Source organism: Vicugna pacos, chromosome 12 (assembly GCF_048564905.1).
Source record: "Vicugna pacos chromosome 12, VicPac4, whole genome shotgun sequence".
Taxonomy (NCBI): Eukaryota; Metazoa; Chordata; class Mammalia; order Artiodactyla; family Camelidae; genus Vicugna; species Vicugna pacos.
In genome coordinates this window covers 5,896,876-5,919,853 of record NC_132998.1, presented here as the reverse complement: position 1 = coordinate 5,919,853, position 22,978 = coordinate 5,896,876, and the positions used below count along the sequence as shown (strand labels likewise).

The window sequence follows — 22,978 nt, the reverse complement described above, 5'->3', positions numbered from 1 at the left end:
ATTCTAAACCAGCTAACGGGGAGCTATTTTTTTCTCTCTTCTTCCCCTCCAGCCATTTCAGTCACCTCATCGGTTCTCCCCGGTGGCAGTAGGGGAAGGAGAAAGGAGAGAGGCTAGAAGGAGAGGGGGAAAATAACAATGACACACATTCTCTCATTTATACACATCATCTCATTATAGCCTCACAATAATCCTGCAGGGAAATCAGATAACTTGTATTTGCAGTTAAGATAGTAAAGCACAAAGAAATTAAATCACATCTAGGATCACACGGCTGACGTGGTGGAGCATGGATGGGAGCCTAGTTCTGCTTGGTATACGTTCTTTCCACTCCACTCTAGCAGCAGGGAGGAGGTGAAGGAAGAAGTCAAACATAATTACATTAACATCTGTTTGTTTGTGTAATTCTCCTTCCTCCTTCCAAATTTAGAGTTTTCAGAGTTGTAGGGGACTAAGGTAGCAATAGCCTCTCTTGCTATACACCTCCTGGGAGACCCCTTCACAGAGGAGACTAACAGTTCTGGAGCCAGAGAGTCCAGGAGTCAGAAGACACCCAAAATGGAGAACACTCCTGATATTTGCATTAAATAAAACCCAAGTCATCTTGGCTAGGAAAAAGTTACTGAGCATCCACTGCATGACCTGGAAGAGATGCTGTCACAGCCTTGACAACAAGCTCCCGGCTCTCCTGGCACCCCTGTCTCCTGTACGCCGGTGGCGTTCCAAATATAACTGCTGGCCAAGCCGCTCGGCGTGAACTGCTTGTGCCGGTAGCTTATGGACCCATTTTCTATTATCCTGATCCTCTTCTTCTCTTGGAGGAGGGCCTGTCATACTTCCGGCCGCACAGTCACTGGGCCGGGTGCGGGAGGCCTTTAAGGACAGTGAAGTGATAAAACAACTTGGCCTGTTTTTCTCACATTTGTGAGTTTTGAGTAAAAAGTGAATAGAGAAGAAATGATGCTCCTCTATTAGGCCTCTCCTGACTCAGCAAGGGTAGCAGCAAAGGAAGGCATCTCAGTGCTATTTTTATTTTAGTTTTCTAAACTTTCTTTTCTGAGTTATTTTTTTAACATTTTTTATTGATTTATAATCATTTTACAATGTTGTGTCAAATTCCAGTGTTCAGCACAATAAACTTTTTTTTTTAATGAAGGTACTTAGGATTGAACCCAGGACCCCGTGCATGCGAAGCACATGCTCTGTCACTGAGCTATTATCCTCTCCGCCTCAATGCTATTTTTAAGTTATTTCATCACTACCCTTAGCTACAGTTTTCTCTGTAGAGAGTCTCAAACTCTAGAGCTGGGGAACTTCTGAAAAAACATGGGGAAGCCAAAGACTGGCCCTGAGGGGTGTGACTGCCACCCAGTGGTGACTTCTGGGCTAGATTACTGGCTCTTGGATCCTCTCCTGAGGGGAGAGGACCAGAGGACTCCTTTTCAAGAGGTCCACTCTACTTTAACTGGACAAAAGGTCCAGCTACTGGCCCTTTAATCCTTAGGCTCAGCCCTTGGCTTCACATGTGGCACTGATACATGATATGGAGGCCTGCTCTAACAGCACAGACCTGCCAAGAAGGGAGAGAGCATCATTTAGTCAGCAGACCTGGGGCAAATGCTTCTTGCTACAGAGCTAAGGGTAATTTCCTTTTCTCAGTTTTTCTTCAAAAAGAAAAGCTTTAGACTAAGCACAGTGGGGTGTGCGTGTGTGTGTCTGTGTGTGGTTACTTCCTTCATCCCTGCACTGTTACGTACCATTTGAGAATCTAAGTAAGTATTCTGGGGCTCAACAACTTGAGTCTGGAGAGCCAGCAGTGCTGAGAGACAGGGAGAAAGAGAAAAGAAGGAAGAAAGAAAAAGGCAGTAGGAAGAGGAAGAAAGAGATAAAGAGGAAAGGAGCTATACGCAGTGGGGTGGTGCTGGCATAATACTAGCAGCTACTGTAAGTGCTTCAGAGACACCGAAAGTTAACCTGCATAAGGTTTTTAGTTTGGAATTATGATCACAAATAACCACAAGAATAAGTTTCTAAGATCTCTGTACCAAATAATGTTCCCCTGTTTCCAATCTATAAGGCCTAACCTGTACTCCCTGCAGGAGATCAGTCAATACCAGCAACGGACCCACTGACCCTCATGACCCAGAAGCAAGGACACAAAGGTTGGGATTTAGGACTATTCACCTGAACATTTTATTAAAAAATTTTTTCAGTCCCAAATGGTTATTCTCTTTACTTATCTCTTTATTTTCCTACCACTCTTGCTGTCTGTTTCTAGATATGGATGGAAGGAGAAGGCAGATGGGAAGACTAAGGGAGAAAAGGGAACAGAACTGTATTAAAATACATACATTTTAGAAAACTCAAAAAAAGTAGGACTTTAAAAAGTGAGACACACACACAAAGAAACAGAAGGAGATGGACAGAAGGAGAAGTACAGAGTTTACCCACTTACAGGTCTGAATTAAGACACAGGCAGGGAAAAGCAGGCACATACACTATGCTTCAGGATGGGGTGAGGTAAGCTGATGTGAATGAGACTTAATGAGGTGGTAGGTAAATGGTGGTAGAATAAGAAAGTCAGGACTATAGAGAAACTGATTTAGGGACTGAGATAAAGGATGTGGAATGATCTGCACGTGGGTTACATTAAGCCACAAAGCAGGGTTTCCTAGACCTTTACCATTTTCATTTTAGCATCATTTCACAGTATATGAATGGGGTAGGACTAGGGGGGTTTCTACTCTAGTTTCCAGTTCCTGGGGTATCAGTGCTTAGGACGTGATTCTTGTACCTATGGAAGAGATACAACTGAGGCCATGCTGGACTAACTGAGCAGGGAGACCAGGGAGACAGGGAGATGAAATGAGAACTTAAACTGCAGCAGAAATGAGCAGACACACTGGCTTCCTAACTACCAGACGATACATCAGGATAAAGTGTAGGCTCTGTTCATGAAGATCTCTGTTCATGGAAGAAAAGAGTAAATGAGGATCTCAGCACAACGCTCCTCAGAGTATTAAGGAGAACTTAAATCTCGAACACCAAGGTTCCCGTTTAGAATAGGATCTGATTCTTATGATGACTTGTATGGTCTCCAGAGAAGCAAAACTGCACTCAAACCGTAGTTGGTACCAACATCTAACAGTCTAGCAACAGGAGAGAGAGAGCTCTTTTATGGCACGGGAAACAGACAACACTGGGGGTTTTGTGCTTTATGGCAGGGGTCTTTTTTTTTTTTAATTGAGTTATAGTCAGTTTACAATGTTGTGTCAACCCCTGGTGTACAGCACAATTCCTCAGACATACATGGACACACATATATTCATTCTCACATTCTTTTTCACCATGAGCTACTACAAGATACTGAATATACTTTCCTGTGCTATACAGTATAAACTTGTTTATCTATTTTATATATACCAGTCAGTATCTGCAAATCTCAGACTCGCAGTTTATCCTGTCCCACCTCCCTCCCCTCTGGCAACCAACCACAAGTCTGTATTCTATGTCTGTGAGTCTGTTTCTAATTCATATGTAAGTTCATTTGTCACTTTTTGTTTTAGATTTCAGATATGAGTGATATCATATGGTATTTTTCTTTCTCTTTCTGGCTTACTTCACTTAGAATGACATTCTCCAGGGCCAACCATGTTGCTGCAGATGGCATTATTTTATCATTTTTTATGGCTGAATAATATCCCATTGTATAAATACACCACAATTTCTTTATCCAGTCATCTGTCGATGGACATTTAGGCTGTTTCCATGTTTTGGCTATTGTAAATAGTGCTGTTATGAACATCGGGGTGCAGGTGTCTTTTTGAATTAGGGTTCCCTCTGGATATATGTATGGCAGGGGTCTTGATGAGTGTCATTTCCTTTTCCCTAAACCCCAACACATAAATTTGAGTTTATGGGTCAATAGTCACATGAATACATTCAGCCAGACCTATGGTGGGATCTATGATCTTTTCAAGCTCCATGTATGGATAAAGTGAGCAAAATCACCTTGCTAATTACGCAGGATGTAGAGGGAGACGGGGTACAGCAGAAATGTGGAATAGGGTAAAAGATCCCAATGACAGTTCTCAGGAGGAAGAGAAAGAAATACAAAGCAAAAAAACTCCCAGGCTGACTCTACTAAGAGCACTTTGGCCAAACCTTTGCCCTTACTTTTCTCTCCCCACAACCAACAAACGAGAAATGGGGGAGGGAGTGGCATGTCTCCAAAAACAGATCTTTCCTGCCACCCACAGCACAAGAGGCATGACTGTACTTTCAGAGCTTGCCTGAATCAGAGCAGAGGGGGTTCTGTCACTGAGTGGTGACTCACCTGTGAGATCATGTGATTATTCAAGGGTGGCTGTTGCTGAGGCGTGGGTGGGAGAGCAGGAAGCTGCTGCTGCTGCTGCTGCTGCTGCTGCTGCTGCTGCTGCTGCTGCTGCTGCTGCTGGGCAGTACAAGGGAGAAGGCCCCGGACAGACTGGGATGAGGTGACCTGGTTGCACACTTCTGGGGCACCAAGTGCCATACCTGAGGCAAAAAAGACCCAGCAAGAGCTGTAAAGCACAAGCCATGAACATATCACCCCTGGAGGGCCCAGTGCAGGACTGTAGTCTTTCCTTGCTGTTTTCCTTGTCATTCTTCTCTGTCCATTCCCGTACTGTCTTGGGAAAATCCAAGCATGAGCACAGATGCATTTCAGTTGTCCTGCTGATGGAAGCCCTCATCTTAGCAGGGTTTTGCTCTGTAGGGACAGTAACTACCTTGACTGTCAACGTTTAATTTTGGAACTGAACAAAATGTGAGGCTGCTGAGGCACCTTCTGTGAGTGCTTAGAATCTGGCCATCATGATTAGACAGCTGAAAACACGAATGTTTGCTTCCAGGGAAGGTACAGCTTCCTAGTCCTTAAGAGACCTATTTTCTCTCTGATTTCTTCTCAGCTTGCAGCATCTCATAAAGGTTGCTGAGAAGGCAGCCTCCAAGCACACGCCTGTGCACACACATACTCACAACCTTCATCCAACTATTTTCCTCATTTCCAGGCTCTCTGAGTCATGCATGCATTTACACAAAATACTTTTACTGAATGTCTACTATGTGCAGGTATTGTATAATGGACAAAAAAGACATAAAGGTAAAGGGAACATAGTCCTTGCCCTTGACCAGCACAGCATCTTCCAATGGGAGATGGACATCCACACGATGATTACCATGTGATAAGGATAAGGGATGCATCAATGATATGAATAAAGCTGTATAAAAGCAAAGATGAGGAAGCATAACTCTGGGCGATTTATAGGGAAAGATTTAAAGAGGAAGTGGCAGGTGAGATAGATTTGAAGGATGAATAGAAGGCTTGTCAGACCAAGAGGGGACAAAGCTAATGCCATATTCAAGAAATGGCTGGAGGGCCGGAGGGGGATGGATATCTGGAAATGATTCTGAGATGGCAGACTAGAGTCAGGAAGTTATGCTATATTATGTAGTTTGGACTTTATTATGAGGGAATGAAGAAACATGAATATTTTTAAAAGGACTGACATGATTAGATCTATGTTTTAGATTAATAAATTGGCTCTAAAAGGACTGAGGACGGAGCACGGAAACCAGCTTGGATAAAGGCAGAGGCAGTGGGGTTAGAAAGGAGGTAACAGAAGGGCAACAGAGACCTAACAGAGACAAAATTTTCACCACTACTGATGCCTTTTGAGGACAAGACCTACAAAACCTCTGGGATGAAAGTCAGCTAATTCTTCAGAGGCAGGAGGACGGTGAAATAGAGGCTCAGTGGGTGTAGAGAGCTAAGTACCCCTCCGCTCAGAGTGCAGCAGGAATCAATGGAGAAGGTTACACAGCAGCTCAGGAGAGCTGAAGGTGGCGATGGGGCTCGCATGTGGAACATATGCTCCTTCTCAGTGACTCGGCTCCAGAGAAGCAGCAGCAGCAGTATCTCTTGACGTTTTAGCCTACTGGCTATTACCAGTCAAGTACAAAATTACAAACACTAAGTGTTCCCTTTCCCTCGGCCCTACCAGCCCTCTTTACAATCTCAGAGGCCACAAAATGAAAGCAGCTATTATCATTTTAGTATATAACCTGAACCTGTGCTGATAGGCATGTTCCTATCAGAAATCATAAAATAATCTAATCCTAGTCTTTTTTCTTTTCTTTTTTTCCCCCCCAATTAAGAAAGCAGGTTTCAAAGAAAATCAGTGACAGAACTTAAAAGGACAACAGATCCAAGAAATCAAATTTCCCCTCACCTGGCTGTGTTAGGTTTCCAAGGCACTATACTGGGACAAGTGTTTTGTTAAAAGTCAGTCATGTTCTGCAGAAGATAAGCAAGAAGTGACAGAAGTGGAGAAGCTGTGGTACCTGGCCTGGAGATCCTTCCTGCACTGCCACCTTTACTACTCCCAATGCTGTCACCCCGGGTGAGGATAGAGATTCCACTGAAGCTGCTGGCTTTGGTGACAGGGGGCCGCATGCTCCGGACGGAGCCGTCAGAGTCCGTGCTGCTCCAGGGCCGAGGCTCCAGGGACTTGAGCTCGCTGTCTGTGCTGCTCTGGCGGCTGCTTGAGGTGCGGCTCAGCCCCTCGCGGTTCCCCCTGCAGAGACCACAGTGGTCAGAGCACCCCCCACCTACCACTTCGACAGAAGGGCTAGGGGAGAGTTCATTTCTGTTCTTTCAATAACAAAGAAGGGGTGAGGGTTGGGGGTTGGGGGACGGACACTGACTTCTTGTTAGTTGGCTGGCCAACCAAGACTCGATGGGAACAGACAGAACAAGATCCAGTACAATAACAAAGAGCACAAAGGCAAATCTGGAAGACAGTGCACTGGCAACTAATTCCATACATCAGACCAGAGGTGGATGGGAAACCACATACATGATGCTGAGATTGGCTGTGGTCTCTTCCCCCCGGCCCTGCAGGGGTCCCACACATGCAGGAAATAGTGGGGAGCAGAGGGTTAACCAGTTCCTTCTGCAAGTTCTTAAAACAAAAGGACTTCTAGAAGTTACTATTGCTAGAAGGCAGGAGTACCCAATGACATGGATAAACCCCACAACAAGTCTTCCACCTAACACATGTCAAAGCCAGCAGAGGTGCTGCCTATGGCCACTTTTCAGGGGTGGGAAGAGGAGTACAGTGGACCAGTGGGAGCTCTGGAAAACTCAGTCTGATAGTCTGGAATCGACCCAACCTGTTTTGTGGGATTTTTGTGTTGGTCTCTGGGAACAACTGGTTCCAGGGTCTCAAAGGCTGATGTCCTCAGCATGATCAAGCGAATAATGCCTTTAGGACTCAGGCTGGCAAGGAGCAGGGAACTGGCTGTGCCTGGGTGCCTCCACGTTAATAACCCTACGGCCCCAGGAAAGGCATAAGGCTGCTGCGAAAAGGGACTCATCCTCTCTTATTCGCTCTGGAAACATCAGGGTTGTGCTGATGCTATAATCACTATCTGGGATTATAAACAGCTGTATTCCTCAAGATAGATGTGGTTAGCCTGAAAACCCCGTCTCGTCCAACTGTTACTGCTTCTAAATCAGTAAGTGACGCAGAACCAGGAATTTTCCTTTCACACTCCCACCCCCAACAACTAATGACCTAAGGAGACCAAATGACAACAATTAAAAAGACTTCTATATTTACACTGGGGAGCAATTGAGCAAAAATCACAGCAGCGTGGATTCTTTCCTTTTCACCACCACCCCACCCAAAGCAAATAAAAAACCCTATCCCGGTCCCCCTTAGCTTCAAAGACAGCAGGCTCAGAGCTATTCTAACAAAGAAAGGTGTTTTTCTTAAGGGGGTCATATTAAAGAAAATACCTTCCTTTATTAGAGTATCTATTCCAAACGTATTGCAGGGAAAACAGGCAAACTATATGCTAGGTTTACTATTTTAGTTTTTAGCCAAGCCAATCATGGTGGGCTAAGAACATACAAGAACAGCTGGTTAGGGACATGCAAATTCTCTGAATCCCAAGTACATGTATATGTAACCTCAAGGCTTCTCTCTATATAGTCAGAACAGAGGACTGGAAAATACTCCTCTTTCCCCAAGACTTTACCCCTTTCTCTTGGGGATGTCAGAAGCAGAATGAGAAATAAGTATAAATCAGGGACTCTCCAGGAATAGAACCAGACTCGAAGTGAGAGCCAGCAGCTGTGTCTCAATGGATAAATGCAAGTCTACTGAGAGCACTCAATGAAACTGTGCGTGGTTGCGGGATACCGGGACAGAGCAGTGGCAACGGACGAGGCTGCTCATTAAGACATTTCAGCTTGAATTTTGCAAGATGAGCCCTAATGGCCTTTTATACCTGAATCAAACACTATACTGTTAGGACAATGCTGTCATTTGTTTTCTTTTTCTACCAGAGGTAGATAGTGAATGAGTCAACTTTAAACCAGACACCCTGGGAAACTTGAGCCAAAGTGGTAGTACTTCTGTAGTACTCCAGTTCCCTCAAGACAGTGATGGCCAAGTGTTCAAATGCGGATCGTCTGATGATCTTCTGACTAACCTGGGTTAGTACGCTACATCCCTGAGAGTCAGAGAATCTAAGTTGAGTCTTCTCCAGGAAAGATCAGTTTTCCCTCTCTACAACTAAACCTACTCTCTATTCATGTCTTTGTACTTCACTAAAAATATACAGTAACTAGGGAAAGTTACCAGACATAATTCTGAGCAATGGATTGGACTGTGTGTGTGCTGGAGAGACGGGGATGAAGGACAGGCAACATTCGTACTCCCCAGTCCTGTGAAATCAGAGCTGACTTAGCTTATACAAGTAAACTTAGTGCTGGTGAAACGTCCATTTTACTGGGTCTGGAGAGTGGGTAGAGAGGGCTGTGGGAGAGGCGGCAATAAGTGCCAGTGAGCCGCAGTGTGGCTTATTTATCAGTGGGGTGGAATCTTCCAAAGAACTGGGAAGTTGCCACAGTTACTGCCAACGTGGATGACGGAATCTGGGTATTAATACTTGTTTCACACACCTGGGAAGAAAGGTTTAAAGCAGTTAGAAAAGATCAGCTTCTAATCACTGGAGTTCTGGACTAGTACCCAAACAGAGGAAGAAGTTACCCCCTTAAAAGTCCATGTAACTGCATTTTAGGTGACCTAGATCGTTAGTCAAAACTCAGTATGGAAAGCAGCAGCTTAAAAGGAGGTCTGGATAGGAGAGGGCTGCACCTGCTCACGAGGTCCTTCACACTATTACCTGTAGCGTTTGATGTAGTTTGATGCTTCACGGCATTAATAAGGGCCTCACTCTAGCAGTGAATCAGTCAGGCTCTGAACAGAATCCTACTCAGAGAGGAAGGGGTGATGTCTATGGAGGGCTGGTGTGGTGCGGTGAAAAAAACACTGGACAAATAGTCCTAGTTTTGCTACTAACAGTCATATAAACTTGCTTTTATTTTCTTACATGTAAACCAGCTTATGAAATTATGACATTGAGAAAACTCAATTAGATACAGTATACTTTGGCAACCATAAAGCACTGTGCATTAAGTCACACACAGGAAGCAGTTTAAAGCTTCTGGTTATTACAGGCATTCTAGGATGATTTATGGAGCAGGATTTTTTTTTAAAGGGGGACTTTATCTATCTTGACCACCACCAACAATGCAGAGCCCTCTCTGCCTGGGGTTTTCAGATGAACCACAGGGTGGACTGGTCTAGGAAAAAGAGTTCAGAGATGTGGAAAGGGAGATAAATTCTTCATCCCAAGAAAGGGAAGTCTTGCTATCCCAATTTCCACATGGTTTGAGTAGCTTTAGAAAGGACGATAGGGAAGGGACAACTAAAGTACTGGGAATGAGAGCCCTAACTAATATGCATTAGTTCCCATCAAGCTTAGGACTAAAAAAGAGAGAAGTCCTTTGAAAAGGGTGACACCTGAATCCTAGTATTAAATATTCAGGTTTTTTGTACTGTATAGTTTTTCTGTTGGTAAAATGGTAAGAATATACTTAAAAGGAATTGGTGGCAGGGTATGATTCTGAAGTGCTTCTCTCACCACCACCTTGTGTAAATTGTCTGGGGTGGGACTGAGACACTGAAATGAAAGGGAGATTCTCATGACCGCTTTGTGGAAAATGGAGAACATTAGGCACTGGAGAAACAGCTTTCACCAACATTAGGAGGAAGCAATGGACAATCATAAAGGACATATAAAGGACACGCTCTAAGCCCATTCTAGGCAGACAAGTCCTGTCTGAGATCATCTTAGACATTACATTGTCCAAAGAGAAAACAACACAGAGGTGTTCATGTATTTTGTTGTCGTTGTTGTTCGTATTTTTTTGTATGTGTATATGTACCATTCTTTCTTAAGGAATAAGGATAAAAAACATTCTCTAATTCAGGGATAAGCTCTTCACATCTTTCCATAGACTCAGAAAAGGTAGCTAAAAGACATCCATTCTTTTACCTTAATGTACCTATATGTCGAAATCCTCCAAAAAGGCCCAATTTCAGCAAACTTCTGGGATAAAGCAGTACCTATCCCAGACATACCTATTTGGTCCCCCTTCACCACCTATCCAGGACTTAAAATGAAATCAGCAACAATAAAAATAAAGTCACTGAGCAGGAGCCATATTTTTTTTAATGGGGAAAAATATCCAATGTTGCAAAAACCACAAATTGAATTATTCCACAAGCAGCCATGCATAGAGCAAACTCACTCTGCTGAAAAGATTACAGCAAAACAAAATTAAAAAAACAAAACAAAACAAACAAAAAAACAAGGAGAGATATAGATCATACACAGGTACCTAAAAATCTGCCTTCTCTTGTGAGAGCTAGAAGAAAAGGCTTCTTTGGAGAGTCTGTTGGTTAACATCAAAGAAAAGTGTCATTACAGGATTATATTAACCTCACTGACAAAGCTCAATGAGAAGCAGGGAACATGCTAAGTGGTACTAACCTGATGTCATTTAGATATCCGTTCTGGCCAGTCTAGGTGAGGGGGAGAAAACGGAAAATAACTTATAAGAAAACAGCATGGCATAACCAAAAAGGGTGTCCATGATGCTATGAATACCCAAGGTCTTCAAACCAAGCTCACCCCCCAACAGGGAGAGAGGGAGCAGGGACAGGATGACCCACACCCACACACCCAACCTGACTTCTCACCTTTAACGGAAAAGAGCATTCAGCAGTTTTAGCCTTCCCACAGAGTGTTTAACAAGAGTGGTTGATAACGGTAGGGTATGGAAGAGAGAAGGAGGAAAGTATTAACCTAACTATTATTTCCTTTTTAGCTCTAAATTTATTCTCTCTAGAGGTAAGCTGAGCATAATAATTGGTGTGCTTGGTCCTGAAAAGTGTGTTCAAAGGAAGGTAAAAAGGGGACAAGAGAAAGAAGTTTAGTTTTTTTGGAAATCATCCTTAATGACTATCCAATTTCTTCTGTCTTCTACGTGGGCCAAAATGAAAGACATTCTGACCTGAGACCCAAGGAGAGTAAGAAATTGGGAAAGAAGGTATTTTTCAGAGCCTAGGAAAAATGAGAAAATAAAAGCCTAAAACATTCCTTTTGAGGATCATTTTCCGACAAAGCCACTGAGCTGAGTGAAGTGAGCATTACGGTGGGCTCCCAAGCCTTAGAAAAAGGTACCAAGAATGTCCAGCTGCTGAGCATAGGGGGCTCCATGAGGAGCAGAGCCTATGGGGGCAGCTCTCCCAGTACATAGCTCAGGCTGCAGAGAAGGCTGCAGCAGCAGCATTTCCATCCAAACACCCTTCTTGCCACTTCCCTTTCTTTTGGGACTGCATCTTTCTCCCTCCGCCCCAACCTACAACTCCACCCTTAACCAGCTCCCTTTGACTGGCCAGGTTCCTTCTTCTCCTCACGGGAATCTTTGGTGTATGATGGGCTTTGGTCATTTTTCCTTGTCTAGACCTTTTGAGATTTCTGATGCTTCTACCACAGCGAGGGTTGGGAAGCGCTGAAATGAAAGTGATAAATCTACAGGATTTAACAAAGAATACATATATTAGTAGAGGCTTGAGAGACTAGGGATCAGTGAAAAAAGGAGAGAAGAGCTAACTTAAATGACTTTTTTTTATGACTGTAGATATATATTCCAGTGTTGCTCATAATAAGCCCAAATACCCTATTAAAAGTTGCTTGCGTTTTCAGAATGGCTCTGCTAATGGCTGGCATGGCGGGACAGTCATTTTCCACATGTCAGTGAAGCAGAGGAGCACATCACAGATAGCTACGCTATGATGTGGTTGGAACTTAGTAGCCTAAAGAATGCAGAGCAGAGCAAGCTATTGAGACGGGTTTACCTCAGGGGTTAAGAGCTGGGCTCTGGACCCAGACAGCCTGAATTCAAACACCAGCTCTTTCACTAACTAGTGGTGTGATCTTAGGTTATTTAACCTCTCTATGCCTCAGTTTCTCATTTACAAAATGAGGGAAGTATAATCTACCTCATAGGCCTAGTGTGAGGATGAAATAAATTAATGTATGTAAAGAGCTAAAAACAGAGTCTGAAAGATAATAGGTACTATATAAACGTTTGCTATTAACATACACCATCCTGCTCTGTCCACAATTTAGGGTCATCACAGGCCACAGCCACATACAAATGATCTCTCTCCTCTCCTTCCACAAAATTAGTTTGCAGATAAAGGTAGAAAACCCTCCTTGGGCTATGGCTGGATAATGTGGAGGATTTTCTGACGCAGAGTAGAAGACTACATAAGGTAAGCAGATCCCTTCTCCTTGGATCTGCCAGAGGTTTGTTGTGTGTCTGTCCACAGTGAGGATCTTGGAACACTTAGGTCTCCTGAGACAACGGAACAAGTGCACAGGAGTTCAGTTTTCTAGAAATCAGAGACAATGTTTTTCTGAGTTAGGTGATGATGAGAAGATACGTATTTTTTTGCCTTGCTGAGGGAGGGGAGAGTGGGGAAATGCGGGGAGAGTGGGGAAATGGGAGGGGAGTGGTGTCCATCTAAGTATACTGGCTAGAACTGGCCATCTTTTGAAAACAAAGGGAGACTGGCTCTTCCTCCTTTGTTTGCTGAACTGACTGTAAGATTGTGCTGCTATCTGGATCACACATTTTCTGGAGATCTGTTTCTCTCTTGCCTTCCTGAGTGTCTCCTTTCAGTCCTGTTCAGTCTGGTGGGCAACAAGCACATCCGCTGGGGCCCACAGTCCTTAAGGAAACAGCCCGCCTGCCTCTCAGCCCACGGAGCCAGTCCTATCCTAAGAAGCAAGGTAAGAAATACAGGAAGAAAGAGACTTTCTGTTCAGTTGCAGACAGTAGGGAATAGTGAGTGTGAGTGTGGAATATGGAACTCAGAGAATGGATGCCACACCTGTGCTCTGACAATCACCAACACAGCCTAGAAGTGAGCCTGGCCACACAAGAGGAATGTGCAGGCCGTGTGGACATGAAGTTTTCCACTTAGAAGCAAAGATGCCTAAATCGGAGAATGGAGGGGAAAGAGAGTAAGTGGGAGGAGGGTTTGACAGGCAAGATTCAGGGCCCTTCCATAAGCCCTGCCAAAACCATTTCTATTTTCAGTCTAATCATATTAACCAAATTCAGCCACTCCATTTGTTCTCTTTGTATGCCATATGTAATTAACATAAAAAATAATACAAATAAAAATCTGCAGCTTCCTAATAAGCCACATTTAATTTTAGAGATCAAATCTGGGGCTGGCTGACGTTGGTTAAAAACAAAAAAAGAAAAAAACAACAAAACATTTATGGAGGGTTCATTCCATTCACAGTTCCAAAGATTAAGAGCTAAAAGCTATGGGCTGACAACTCTCAGAAGCTACACTTACCTCTCGGGCAAATATTCTCTCTCGGACCCTTTGATATTCCTCCTCTCTCTCTTCTATTGACTTGCTCCTCCTTCCATCCTGCAATGGAACTCTGATCTAGATCGATGAGCAGAATTAAGCTAGTTAAGTTCTCCTCGTACTGCAAGCTCACTGCACACCAGCAAGGAAGAGAAACCGGGAGAGTTTATAGTTGCCATCAAAAAAATGGAAAAAAAAAAGAAATAAAATTTCCAGTGTTGGACAGGTTTCACTGGGTACATCTGACCATGCAGTTTGGGAGATCAGATTTTCTGGATGGTTGGGGCCTCTCCATTTCCCCACTCCCCGCCCCGAGTATCAAGAACAACTGTGTATAAGGATTGGGTTGCTTCCACATGTAATCAGGTACCCTCCACTCTGTAAGGATCGAGAGAATAGCCCAGGGAATAAACAACATTGCTTTGGAGGGAAAGCAAGGGATAGGAGGAAGCTAGAGAGGGGGAAGAAACACATACTTAGCAGAGCTGAACGTAGAGAAGAGTTGTTACAGAACCAGTACCTGACATTATCCCTTTTTTAGTCACTGATACCACTGCCTGTAGACCCAGGTCACACACAGCTCAGCAAAGAGGGCCTTGGAAATGAAATCCCAAGGGTGAAGCTAAACTTAGAGCTTAAGCATTTTTTCCTCATCTTAACTACAGCTACTGGAGGGAGGGAAAGAAAGAGAACTTACAGAAATAGAGAAGAAAGAGAACAGAGCAACACAAAGGAAAGAGAAAGAAAAGGAGGATAGAACAGGAGGAAGGATGGACAAATAAAGGGACAGATAAATAAGGTGCAGTGGAGAGAGGGGAGAGACAGAGCGATAGAAAGGGGTCAGAAGGAAATGGAGGATAGAGAACCTTACACACTCTGAGAACTGTAATGAGGGGACTAGAGGGGACGGCTGGGCAGCCCACACCTCTGGACAGCCTACTACTCAGCTCTCCATCACTATCTTTCCTCTCTCAGCTTGTGAGCTGTGAGCACTCTCCTGCGTAAGGGGGTTACAGAGTGTGCTTCTCCATACTGCTCTTGAAGGCAAGGCTCTCTGAGGGAGATAAGTCATCAAATGCATATTATCAGGTTATTGAAGATTCTGACCTTCAATCCAGAGGCTCTGAATGTTTCAGAAGAAGCAACCAAGGAGACTGCTGCTCTAGGCTGATCTTCCTGACCTCCACCAATCTCCAAAGGTAAGTATAGCTTCAGGAGTATCAACTTTTGACTAGATGTAGTTCTCACTAGCCTGAAGTACCTGAATTCTTCTAAATGTCCTTTTACAAATCCCATTCCAAGAAGACACAGGATTTCAAGGTGCGATATTGTCCTTAGCCCCTAGGACTGGTAAACCAGTGGCAGAATAGAAAGAGCCTAACTGGCTTGAGGTCAGGCAGAACATCAGCTCTGCTACCTCTGAGTCCTGTCACTTCGGGCAAGTAACTTAACGTCTTCTAGCTCAGTTTTCTTATATTTAAAGTGGGGCTAATAACCCCATCTAGACTGGGTTGCAGAGAGGATCAAAAGATATAATACAAAAAAAAAAAGAGGTAATGCATATAATGTGTTTAGAACAGAGTCCAGTTCAGGGAAAAACACTCAATAAAATAGCAATTACTGTGTTTATTATTAATATCACAGTCAGAAAGTGAACAGAGCCTATCCTATGGTCAAGCCCGAAGCTGAGAGATGAAAAGCTCACAGTAGGGAGAGACTCCATTCCACCCCAATGTGCCTCTAGGCCTGAATAATTCCAGATCCACAGAAAAGGGGTTTTGGGAAAATGGAGAGAAGGGCATCAGGATGGAAAGGCTCTTTCTTGTTTTTTAAATTTTATTTATCTTTTTGTGTGTTTCATTGTTTTCAATCAGACCCAGCGTGTTTGTCCACAACAGATAACGGCACTTTTCTCAACAGGACTCCCTCAGATAAAGTAGCAAGCAGGAAAAGCCCTGGTCTCAATACCTTACAATATCCAAAGAAAATGAATTTTGACTCTGGAGGTAAGATATTATTATAGTTATCATTAATAAGCAAGACTAATTATTGACTTTACCCAGCCATGTTCTTTAAACTTATTCCTGGTTCTCTACTTAACCACCTTTGGAGGCCAAGCAGAAGCAAGCTAGATCTTAACCCCATACGTGGCTAGGAAAACTGACCCCCAAAACAATCACTTACTATCTGAAGGGTGAACTAGAAGTCAGGGCAAAAGCCAGGGCCATAAATGAAAGAATGGGGCAGACTTTTTACTTCTTATTCCCATAGGAGTGGATCAAAAGGGGATAACGCTTAATGTTCCCAGCATCAAAAGCTAAATTAACTCACTCACCTTGGTGGAAGAAGTTGGGAAAAGAAAAGGTAATGCAGAAAGGGATCAGAAACACCTTTACAAGTGGGTAAATTAGATAACAATTTTACCAGTTCAAGGCTAGCCCTGAGACAGAAGAGTGGAAGTGGGATAAAGTAGCTTTTGGTGGTTCCCAAAGAAATCTCTAACTATTAAAGAAAAAAAGAATGAAGCCATCAGCTGAATCAAGGCTGAAGCACGGAGGGACCTTGCTTTGTCCCCAGATGAAGTGGAGTTAGAAATCAGTGGCAGAACCAGGGAGTTCCAGGCCAAATAAGAAATCCCAGCAAACCTCAGCACCATGTCTCTCTGGGGCTAAGAGGGTGGCATTCAGTTCAACAAGTATAATTAGTCCTCAACATTAAGCCAAAGCCAACTCAGTATAGCTCAGTATATTTTTCCATACTAAGATATTTTGAGTTTTCTCCATCCCACAAAAATCCTTCTCCCCTCCCAGTTTCTCTTACTGCAGTCTCGCTCTATAGGCCCACCCCTCTCCATTCTTCACCTGGTTATCATCTCGGTCCATACTGGCATCATCTCTCTTGAGAATGAATCTCTGCTGAAATTCTGTATTCTTCTCATCCTTTATATGTTCTGAGAATCTCTGTTCAGGGCTGGAATTGGGAGAGAAATGTGGAAGGAAGAGAAGAAAGGCTCATCTTTTAGGAAGCAGACCTCCTAGGCCAGCTCTCTTAAATTCCACAACTCCCGCCCAGGGGATTCCTGAAGTCAGACGTCCAAAAAGTCACATAAAAGTTTTAATGAAATCCTCAGGGATTGTTCTTTATACATCTATTACTTATCTTCCTTCAAAGTTATTCCTGTCTTCTCACTAACAGTGAAGAGTGGCTGGGGCCAACCTTCACAAAACATCAGTGCCTCTGGAATCTATCTCCAAGGCCTCACAAAAAGTAGGAACTGATAATGTAACAGCACCCCCCAACAACAGACACACACTGTCCCCTCTCCAGAAGGAGAAATCTTGATCCTACACCTTCCTTTTCCACCCGAGGCCATCCCAGGAAAGTCTTTTCAGTCTGTTTTCCTCCCTTACATTCTTGTGTTACTGGTTTTGTTGATGATGACAGCTTTTCCAGTTTGATCAACATTGTGGTCCATTCCGAAATAGGCAGCCACCCGGTGTAATAGCATCCGGTGATATGAGGTCATCTGTGGGAACTTCTTGAACTGGTTGCTGAAGGGAGACCCAGGAGAAAAAAGTGAAATAAGTACAAATAACAGCAATAACAGCCAATTGTAATTTTTCTTATAAGCATCTAAAGTGGGTAATTTCTTAGGAGAAACAGACATATTATAAGGAAGATAGATGTTTACTCAGTGGTAACCAGAATGGTTCTCTCAGCTTTATCTACAGTATTTTGTAGATCCCTCTAACCCATTATCCTCATTAAGACTACTCCTTAAGCCCTAGGTCTCACCCACCTGGATGATATTCTACAAAGAAAAAGGGGAGAAACTTAAGAATAATGAAGTATGGGACAAGGGCTAGCTGTTGAAAACATAAATTCTTTTCAACTCAAGTCTAAACAATACTTTAAAAACCTCATTTAGTTTCAACACATACACTTTTTAATCCACTCTGATTACTTCTCCCCAGCTCCTTTTGGTTCCCAATAGTTACTACTTCAAAATTCAGACTTTAAGGGAACAATAAAAGAGGGATATCCTAAAATTGCACCTAAATTTCTTTCCAGTGCCCCTCCCCCACCTCTAAATGTGTGTTTCATTCAAGTAACTTACTTGTTGTCATTAATAAATTCCAGAATCTCCTGTTCTAATTTTAGCAGCATCATTCTGTCCCTGTTTAAAAAAGATTAAAACACAAGAAAACAAAAGGCAGCCCTCCCATAGACATTGAAAGCAAAGATTGAAAACAACCTGCTCACTACAGAAGCTGAAGGAAAGAGAGATCCAAACCCCAAGAGTGGATCAAAAATGCAAAGGCTGCTGAGCCTCACTGCCCTGTCTTATGTTACTTTACAAAAGAAAAAAAATCGGGTGGGAAAGGATAAATTGGGAGTTCGAGCTTTGCAGATACTAACTACTATATGCAAAACAGATAAAGAACAAATTTCTTCTGTATAGCACAGGGAACTATATTCAATATCTTGTAGTAACCTATAATGAAAAAGAATATGAAAACTAATATACATATGTATATGTATGACTGAAACATTACGGTGTACATGAAAAATTGACACAAATTGTAAATTGACTATACTACAATTTCAAAAAAAAGGGAAAAAAGAAAAAAAATCAAGTATACTTTTTGCAGAGCCTCCTAATCATGTACCTTGTTTTCCTTATTAGGAACCTACTTCTGTTGGCAGTCATATTCATACAAACATACACTTTATACTTACAAATCTAATCATTATTCTATATTCCACCTGGTTATTTATAGAATTTCTAAACAATTATGATTTAGCTTATACACAAATCAATTATTTTTTCTGGCTTTTTAATTGTATTCCCAAGCCTTCTTATTTCTTTGTCTGCATTCTTCTTCCACAGAATTTTTCTCAACTCTTCTAAAAGCTCAATATGACGGTATTCTGAATCCCTCACAGAATATATAACTACATTGGAGAGAAATGGGGGTGGGGTGGGCATTCTAGATTCTAATAATGAAGAAATTCTGAGAAGCTATTTGGCCTCCTGGGTACTCTGCTGGTCCTGGTCCCTTTCCCCCTTCCATCAAATCGTATTATTACCTTGGGTTCTTTTTCAGTGTATTTACAAGAAATTCATGTAGGTCTATTCCAGTGGAGTCCGTATATTCTTGGCTGGAGTCTAGAACCACCACAATGAAATAAATTTAAAATAAATGAAACTGCCCTGCATGATATCTAACCCCAAGCAGAAGCCCACAACCTGATGAGGAGAGATGAGAACAGGAAAGAAGACTCAAACTTCAGGAGTTTCAGCTTAAAAATCAGAATGACTTTGAGTTGCCAGTCCCTCAAAATTCCCCATGACAATGACAGGAAGTGGAATCTGGGTCACAGTGTTACACTCATATTACACTGAAAAGCCACCTTGCCATCAGTAAGTATTTACTGAATGCCCTGACCAAAACAAAGGTTTTTACTCTAGTTAAGGAAAACAAATTCTAGGTAAGAGCAGACAGAGATGAATTTTCCAGAATCTCAGCAAATACACTCAAATGTTGATCATTTATATTTATGTATAAAATTTTAATCCTAAGGTTGCCTTTTTACTCTTAATTATCTTTTTTATGGACCATGTCTTTTTGCTACCTGCCAAAGAGTTTAAAAACAAAGAGAGCTTAGTAATTACATGCAAATCTACATTATTAAAAAAAAAAACTCCAAGCATCCCCAAACCAAAATATAAATGGTAGCTAGAGAATCCGCTACCAGTGATGATCCATCACTGTTTACTCCAGAGCAAAAATAAAATCAAAAGTGACTATGATGTCCCTGTGGGTAGCCCAATGTTTATCGAGTAGCTCTCTGTGAGCCCTTAAGGCAGGGCTGGATAAAGCAGCAAAGAAAGTAACCTAGTTAGGTACCTCCCCAAACAGCCATGAAGTCAGCAGGACACTATAAACTGTTGGGTCAATAAGGCCAGTGGGTACCAGGCTTCAAGATGGAAGGAAAGGGAACTGCAGAGCCAGGCCCCAGGACAGATGAGAAAGGGGAAAGTCTTCACCTCTAGACAGCATCTTCCTTGGAACCTTTTCTTTGTTTTTATCCTTGTCTTCCTTTTCAGAGACATCCTTTGTGGACTTCTCTTCCTCTTTGTCAGAGGGGCAGCTGATGTGCAATTGAATTATATCCTTGGACATGGGGAAAGAGAAATATAATCAAAGGAGAAAATAGTTAACTCTCCTGCAGCTTCCTTGAAATCTCAAAGAAGGCAAAAATCTTGGGATGGCAGCATTCTCTTACAGAAGAGAGTATTTTGTTAATTAAACTGTTTTAGCTTTTGTTCTACCAAAAGGGTTGAGCCCAAGCCTTTTCTGCCAATAATCACAGCCTATGTATAGAGAACTCAAGTTATGCCGGCTGTTCCTGGTGTAAAAATTGCAATGGAAATGGTTCTAACCACCAGAGGGAAAGGGTGTGGGTGGGAAAACAAGATCCAGCCCTGGAATCTTCTTGTCTGCATCATCCTGGGTGGCCCAGGTGTGAAGACCTATGCTTCATGCACTCCCCCGTGCCCTGCTTTACTGCATCAGCTTGCTTTGAAGCTCCTTCTACCCGATTTCCAAGCCCAGTGTTGATGCTGTACCACAGTTTAGCAAACTGCCAAACTCAAAAAGCTAGTCTTATACAGGACCTACCTGGGCTTCTAGTGGTCCATCAGTAAATGGTGCAGAGGACTCCTCACACACTGCAAGGCTGCGCACCAACTTCAGCTTAGAATTAGACTGAAAAAAATATGCATACACATTCCCTTGGTGGACATCCAGAAAGCTTTCGGCTGAATGAAGGGCATCCTCTTTGGCTCTGGTAGTTGCTGCTTCCATTAAATCGGGGTTTTTCCCCACCCCAAATATGGCTTATTCATCAGTTCCTGATTCACTTGAAAGATAATTCTCCAGCTTACAACAGCAGATATATGAAAACAAAAGGGCTACTTTGGACAGACGACAGGAAAACCAATTTGCTTAGCTCTCCTCTCACTCTAGCTCAGTGCTCCAGACTTAGAAGTTTATTGAGAACACACAGCAGCAGAGCCTAGTAGAAAGACTGGATTTAAGAGCCAGAAATCCTAGCTTCAACTCTGGCTTTTGTGCTTACGAGCTATGAGACCCTGAGCAAATTACCTGACCTCTCTGGGACTCTTTTTTTCTCAACAAAAATGGGATAAAAATGCTTACAGCGTTTTGTGAGAATTAGATTTACAAGTATGTAAACATATGTATCATAAATAGTGCCTAGCATACAGTAGACAATAAATGCTAAATGACTATAAACCTGAGGTGGCAAGGGTACAGAAAGAACTGTCTAAGAAAAAAATAAAAATAAAGAAACCTTTCTAACATTTGGGATTTAATGTGAAAATAAACCACTTGGTTTACTTCTATTGGCTGGAGAATCCCAAAAAGATCTGAAACCCACTTTACAAATCACTGCTCTCCTAGGGAGCTCCAACACCAAAAACTAGAATGATTCATTAAAAATCTACCTATAAACATTAACTGAAAGTTCTTAGAATAAAATCACAGTTTACAGTGAATACAAAAGCACAAAATATGACATGAGTGTTCTACGTACTGCAGTCTAGTGAAAAGAACTTGCCAATCTGAAGAACTGACTTCAAGCCTCGTTCTGCCCCTTACTGAATGTCCTCTGTCAAACTCACTCAAACTCTATAAGCCCAAGTTTCCTCATCTATAAAATGGAGGTAATAACTGTCCTACTTATTTTGAAAAGTTTGGAGGAAGTGAAGTAGCAAAGAACACCCTCTGTCTTAAACTTTAATGCCAAGCCCATCACTGTGGATTAGGCTATATACGGCAAGCCACAGAGCCAATTTATCATATACGTCATGGTCTTCTTCAACCCCAAGCTACACACTGGTTGGGACAATCCCAAATTCTGCCACTAGTTTTGCTGGGGGAAAGGGGTGGACATCGTTTATTGTTATTTCTGGTGACAATTCTTCCTAATGCAAGGCCAGTTTAATATTTTACAGTTCCCCAATTAAAATTAAAAAGATATCACACACTGACACCTGTAACACCCTGATAACACTCCTTAAAATGATCTGTGATGTGCTACTTTTATCATATAATGATTAAAAACAACATCTTCCTCTCTGCCCCAACCTAAAAAGTGAACCAAGCCAAAACAAAACAAAGCCTGTACTTTTAGGGCACCCAAAAATGTTGAATCACTTCTACTAATGGGGCAGAATTTATCTTAAAGAAAATTTGCATAGCAAAAAAAATGTTAGGGGTAAAAATAAGAGAGCTAGAGGTGAGTAGAGAAATTGGCATTATAGTGGAATTAGCACCAGTGTGCTCAGGCTTTGCTTATGGAAGGCTCTGGCTGGGTATCCTTTCAGGTATCGGAAGTAATGACTGAACTAAAGATAATGGAGAAGAATAAAGCCTGACCTTCCAAAAGGAAATCTGTGCATGTGCATTCGTGTTTGTGTGTATGTATGCATGGTCACAATTAGGGTATAAAGTGCAGGCAAAAAACTTTGTCTATACATAATCCAAATAAACTAGATTATCAGGGATAAGTCCATTTGTGTAGTGTACTACTAGTAATACTAGAAAATAAGCTATAGAGAAAGGGCTCTCACCTTGGCTCTTTTCCTGGCATGACCATGGTTGGATGTCCGCCTCTGTCAGAAGGGGATTAGACAATATTAAAGGTGGGAGAAATCAACACTTAAGTTAAAAGCAATACAAGTTTAAAGAGAAAAAGCACGAACTGTAAAACCATTACAACAGCCAAACTACGATAAGATTCTTTTGTTATGGTTGTCCCCTGTGCTACTACTCTAGCAACTGTAATGTGGAAGGGACCACAGACCATCTACAGACAAATCATCACTCACCATGAAAATAAAGAATAGGAAGATACTGACTGGTTGGCTTATTTCACAGATTAATAAAAATTACTTTTGGATAAGCCACAGATCCTCTCCTGATTAGGATGCTTCTGGAAATAACATGACAGAGTGATTTTTTCCCCCAGGCTTGCTCAAAGGAGCTCCTTTAGCTCATAATGGATATGAAATATGGCCTCTGACCATCGCT

At 42.4% G+C, this 22,978-nt stretch overlaps 1 protein-coding gene across 12 annotated transcripts in view; it reads right to left on the bottom strand.

Annotated features, from left to right (window-relative positions):
- R3HDM2 (R3H domain containing 2) overlaps window positions 1-22,978 on the bottom strand; it is a 125,623-nt gene that overhangs the window by 15,363 nt on the left and 87,282 nt on the right. For 4 of the 12 annotated variants that reach the window (XM_072972541.1, XM_072972547.1, XM_072972542.1 and 1 more), the window contains 12 exons: window positions 22,519-22,560; window positions 20,543-20,629; window positions 19,909-20,035; window positions 18,948-19,026; window positions 17,974-18,033; window positions 17,267-17,407; window positions 16,718-16,826; window positions 13,839-13,934; window positions 10,951-10,982; window positions 10,799-10,852; window positions 6,385-6,617; window positions 4,337-4,536 (listed from right to left, as the gene is read on the bottom strand). In XM_072972541.1, the coding sequence (XP_072828642.1) occupies window positions 4,337-4,536; window positions 6,385-6,617; window positions 10,799-10,852; window positions 10,951-10,982; window positions 13,839-13,934; window positions 16,718-16,826; window positions 17,267-17,407; window positions 17,974-18,033; window positions 18,948-19,026; window positions 19,909-20,035; window positions 20,543-20,629; window positions 22,519-22,560 (1,260 nt within the window). The remainder of the gene's footprint in view (window positions 1-4,336; window positions 4,537-6,384; window positions 6,618-10,798; window positions 10,853-10,950; window positions 10,983-13,838; window positions 13,935-16,717; window positions 16,827-17,266; window positions 17,408-17,973; window positions 18,034-18,947; window positions 19,027-19,908; window positions 20,036-20,542; window positions 20,630-22,518; window positions 22,561-22,978) is intronic. The other 8 variants (XM_072972544.1, XM_072972549.1, XM_072972546.1 and 5 more) reach the window with 4 other exon arrangements.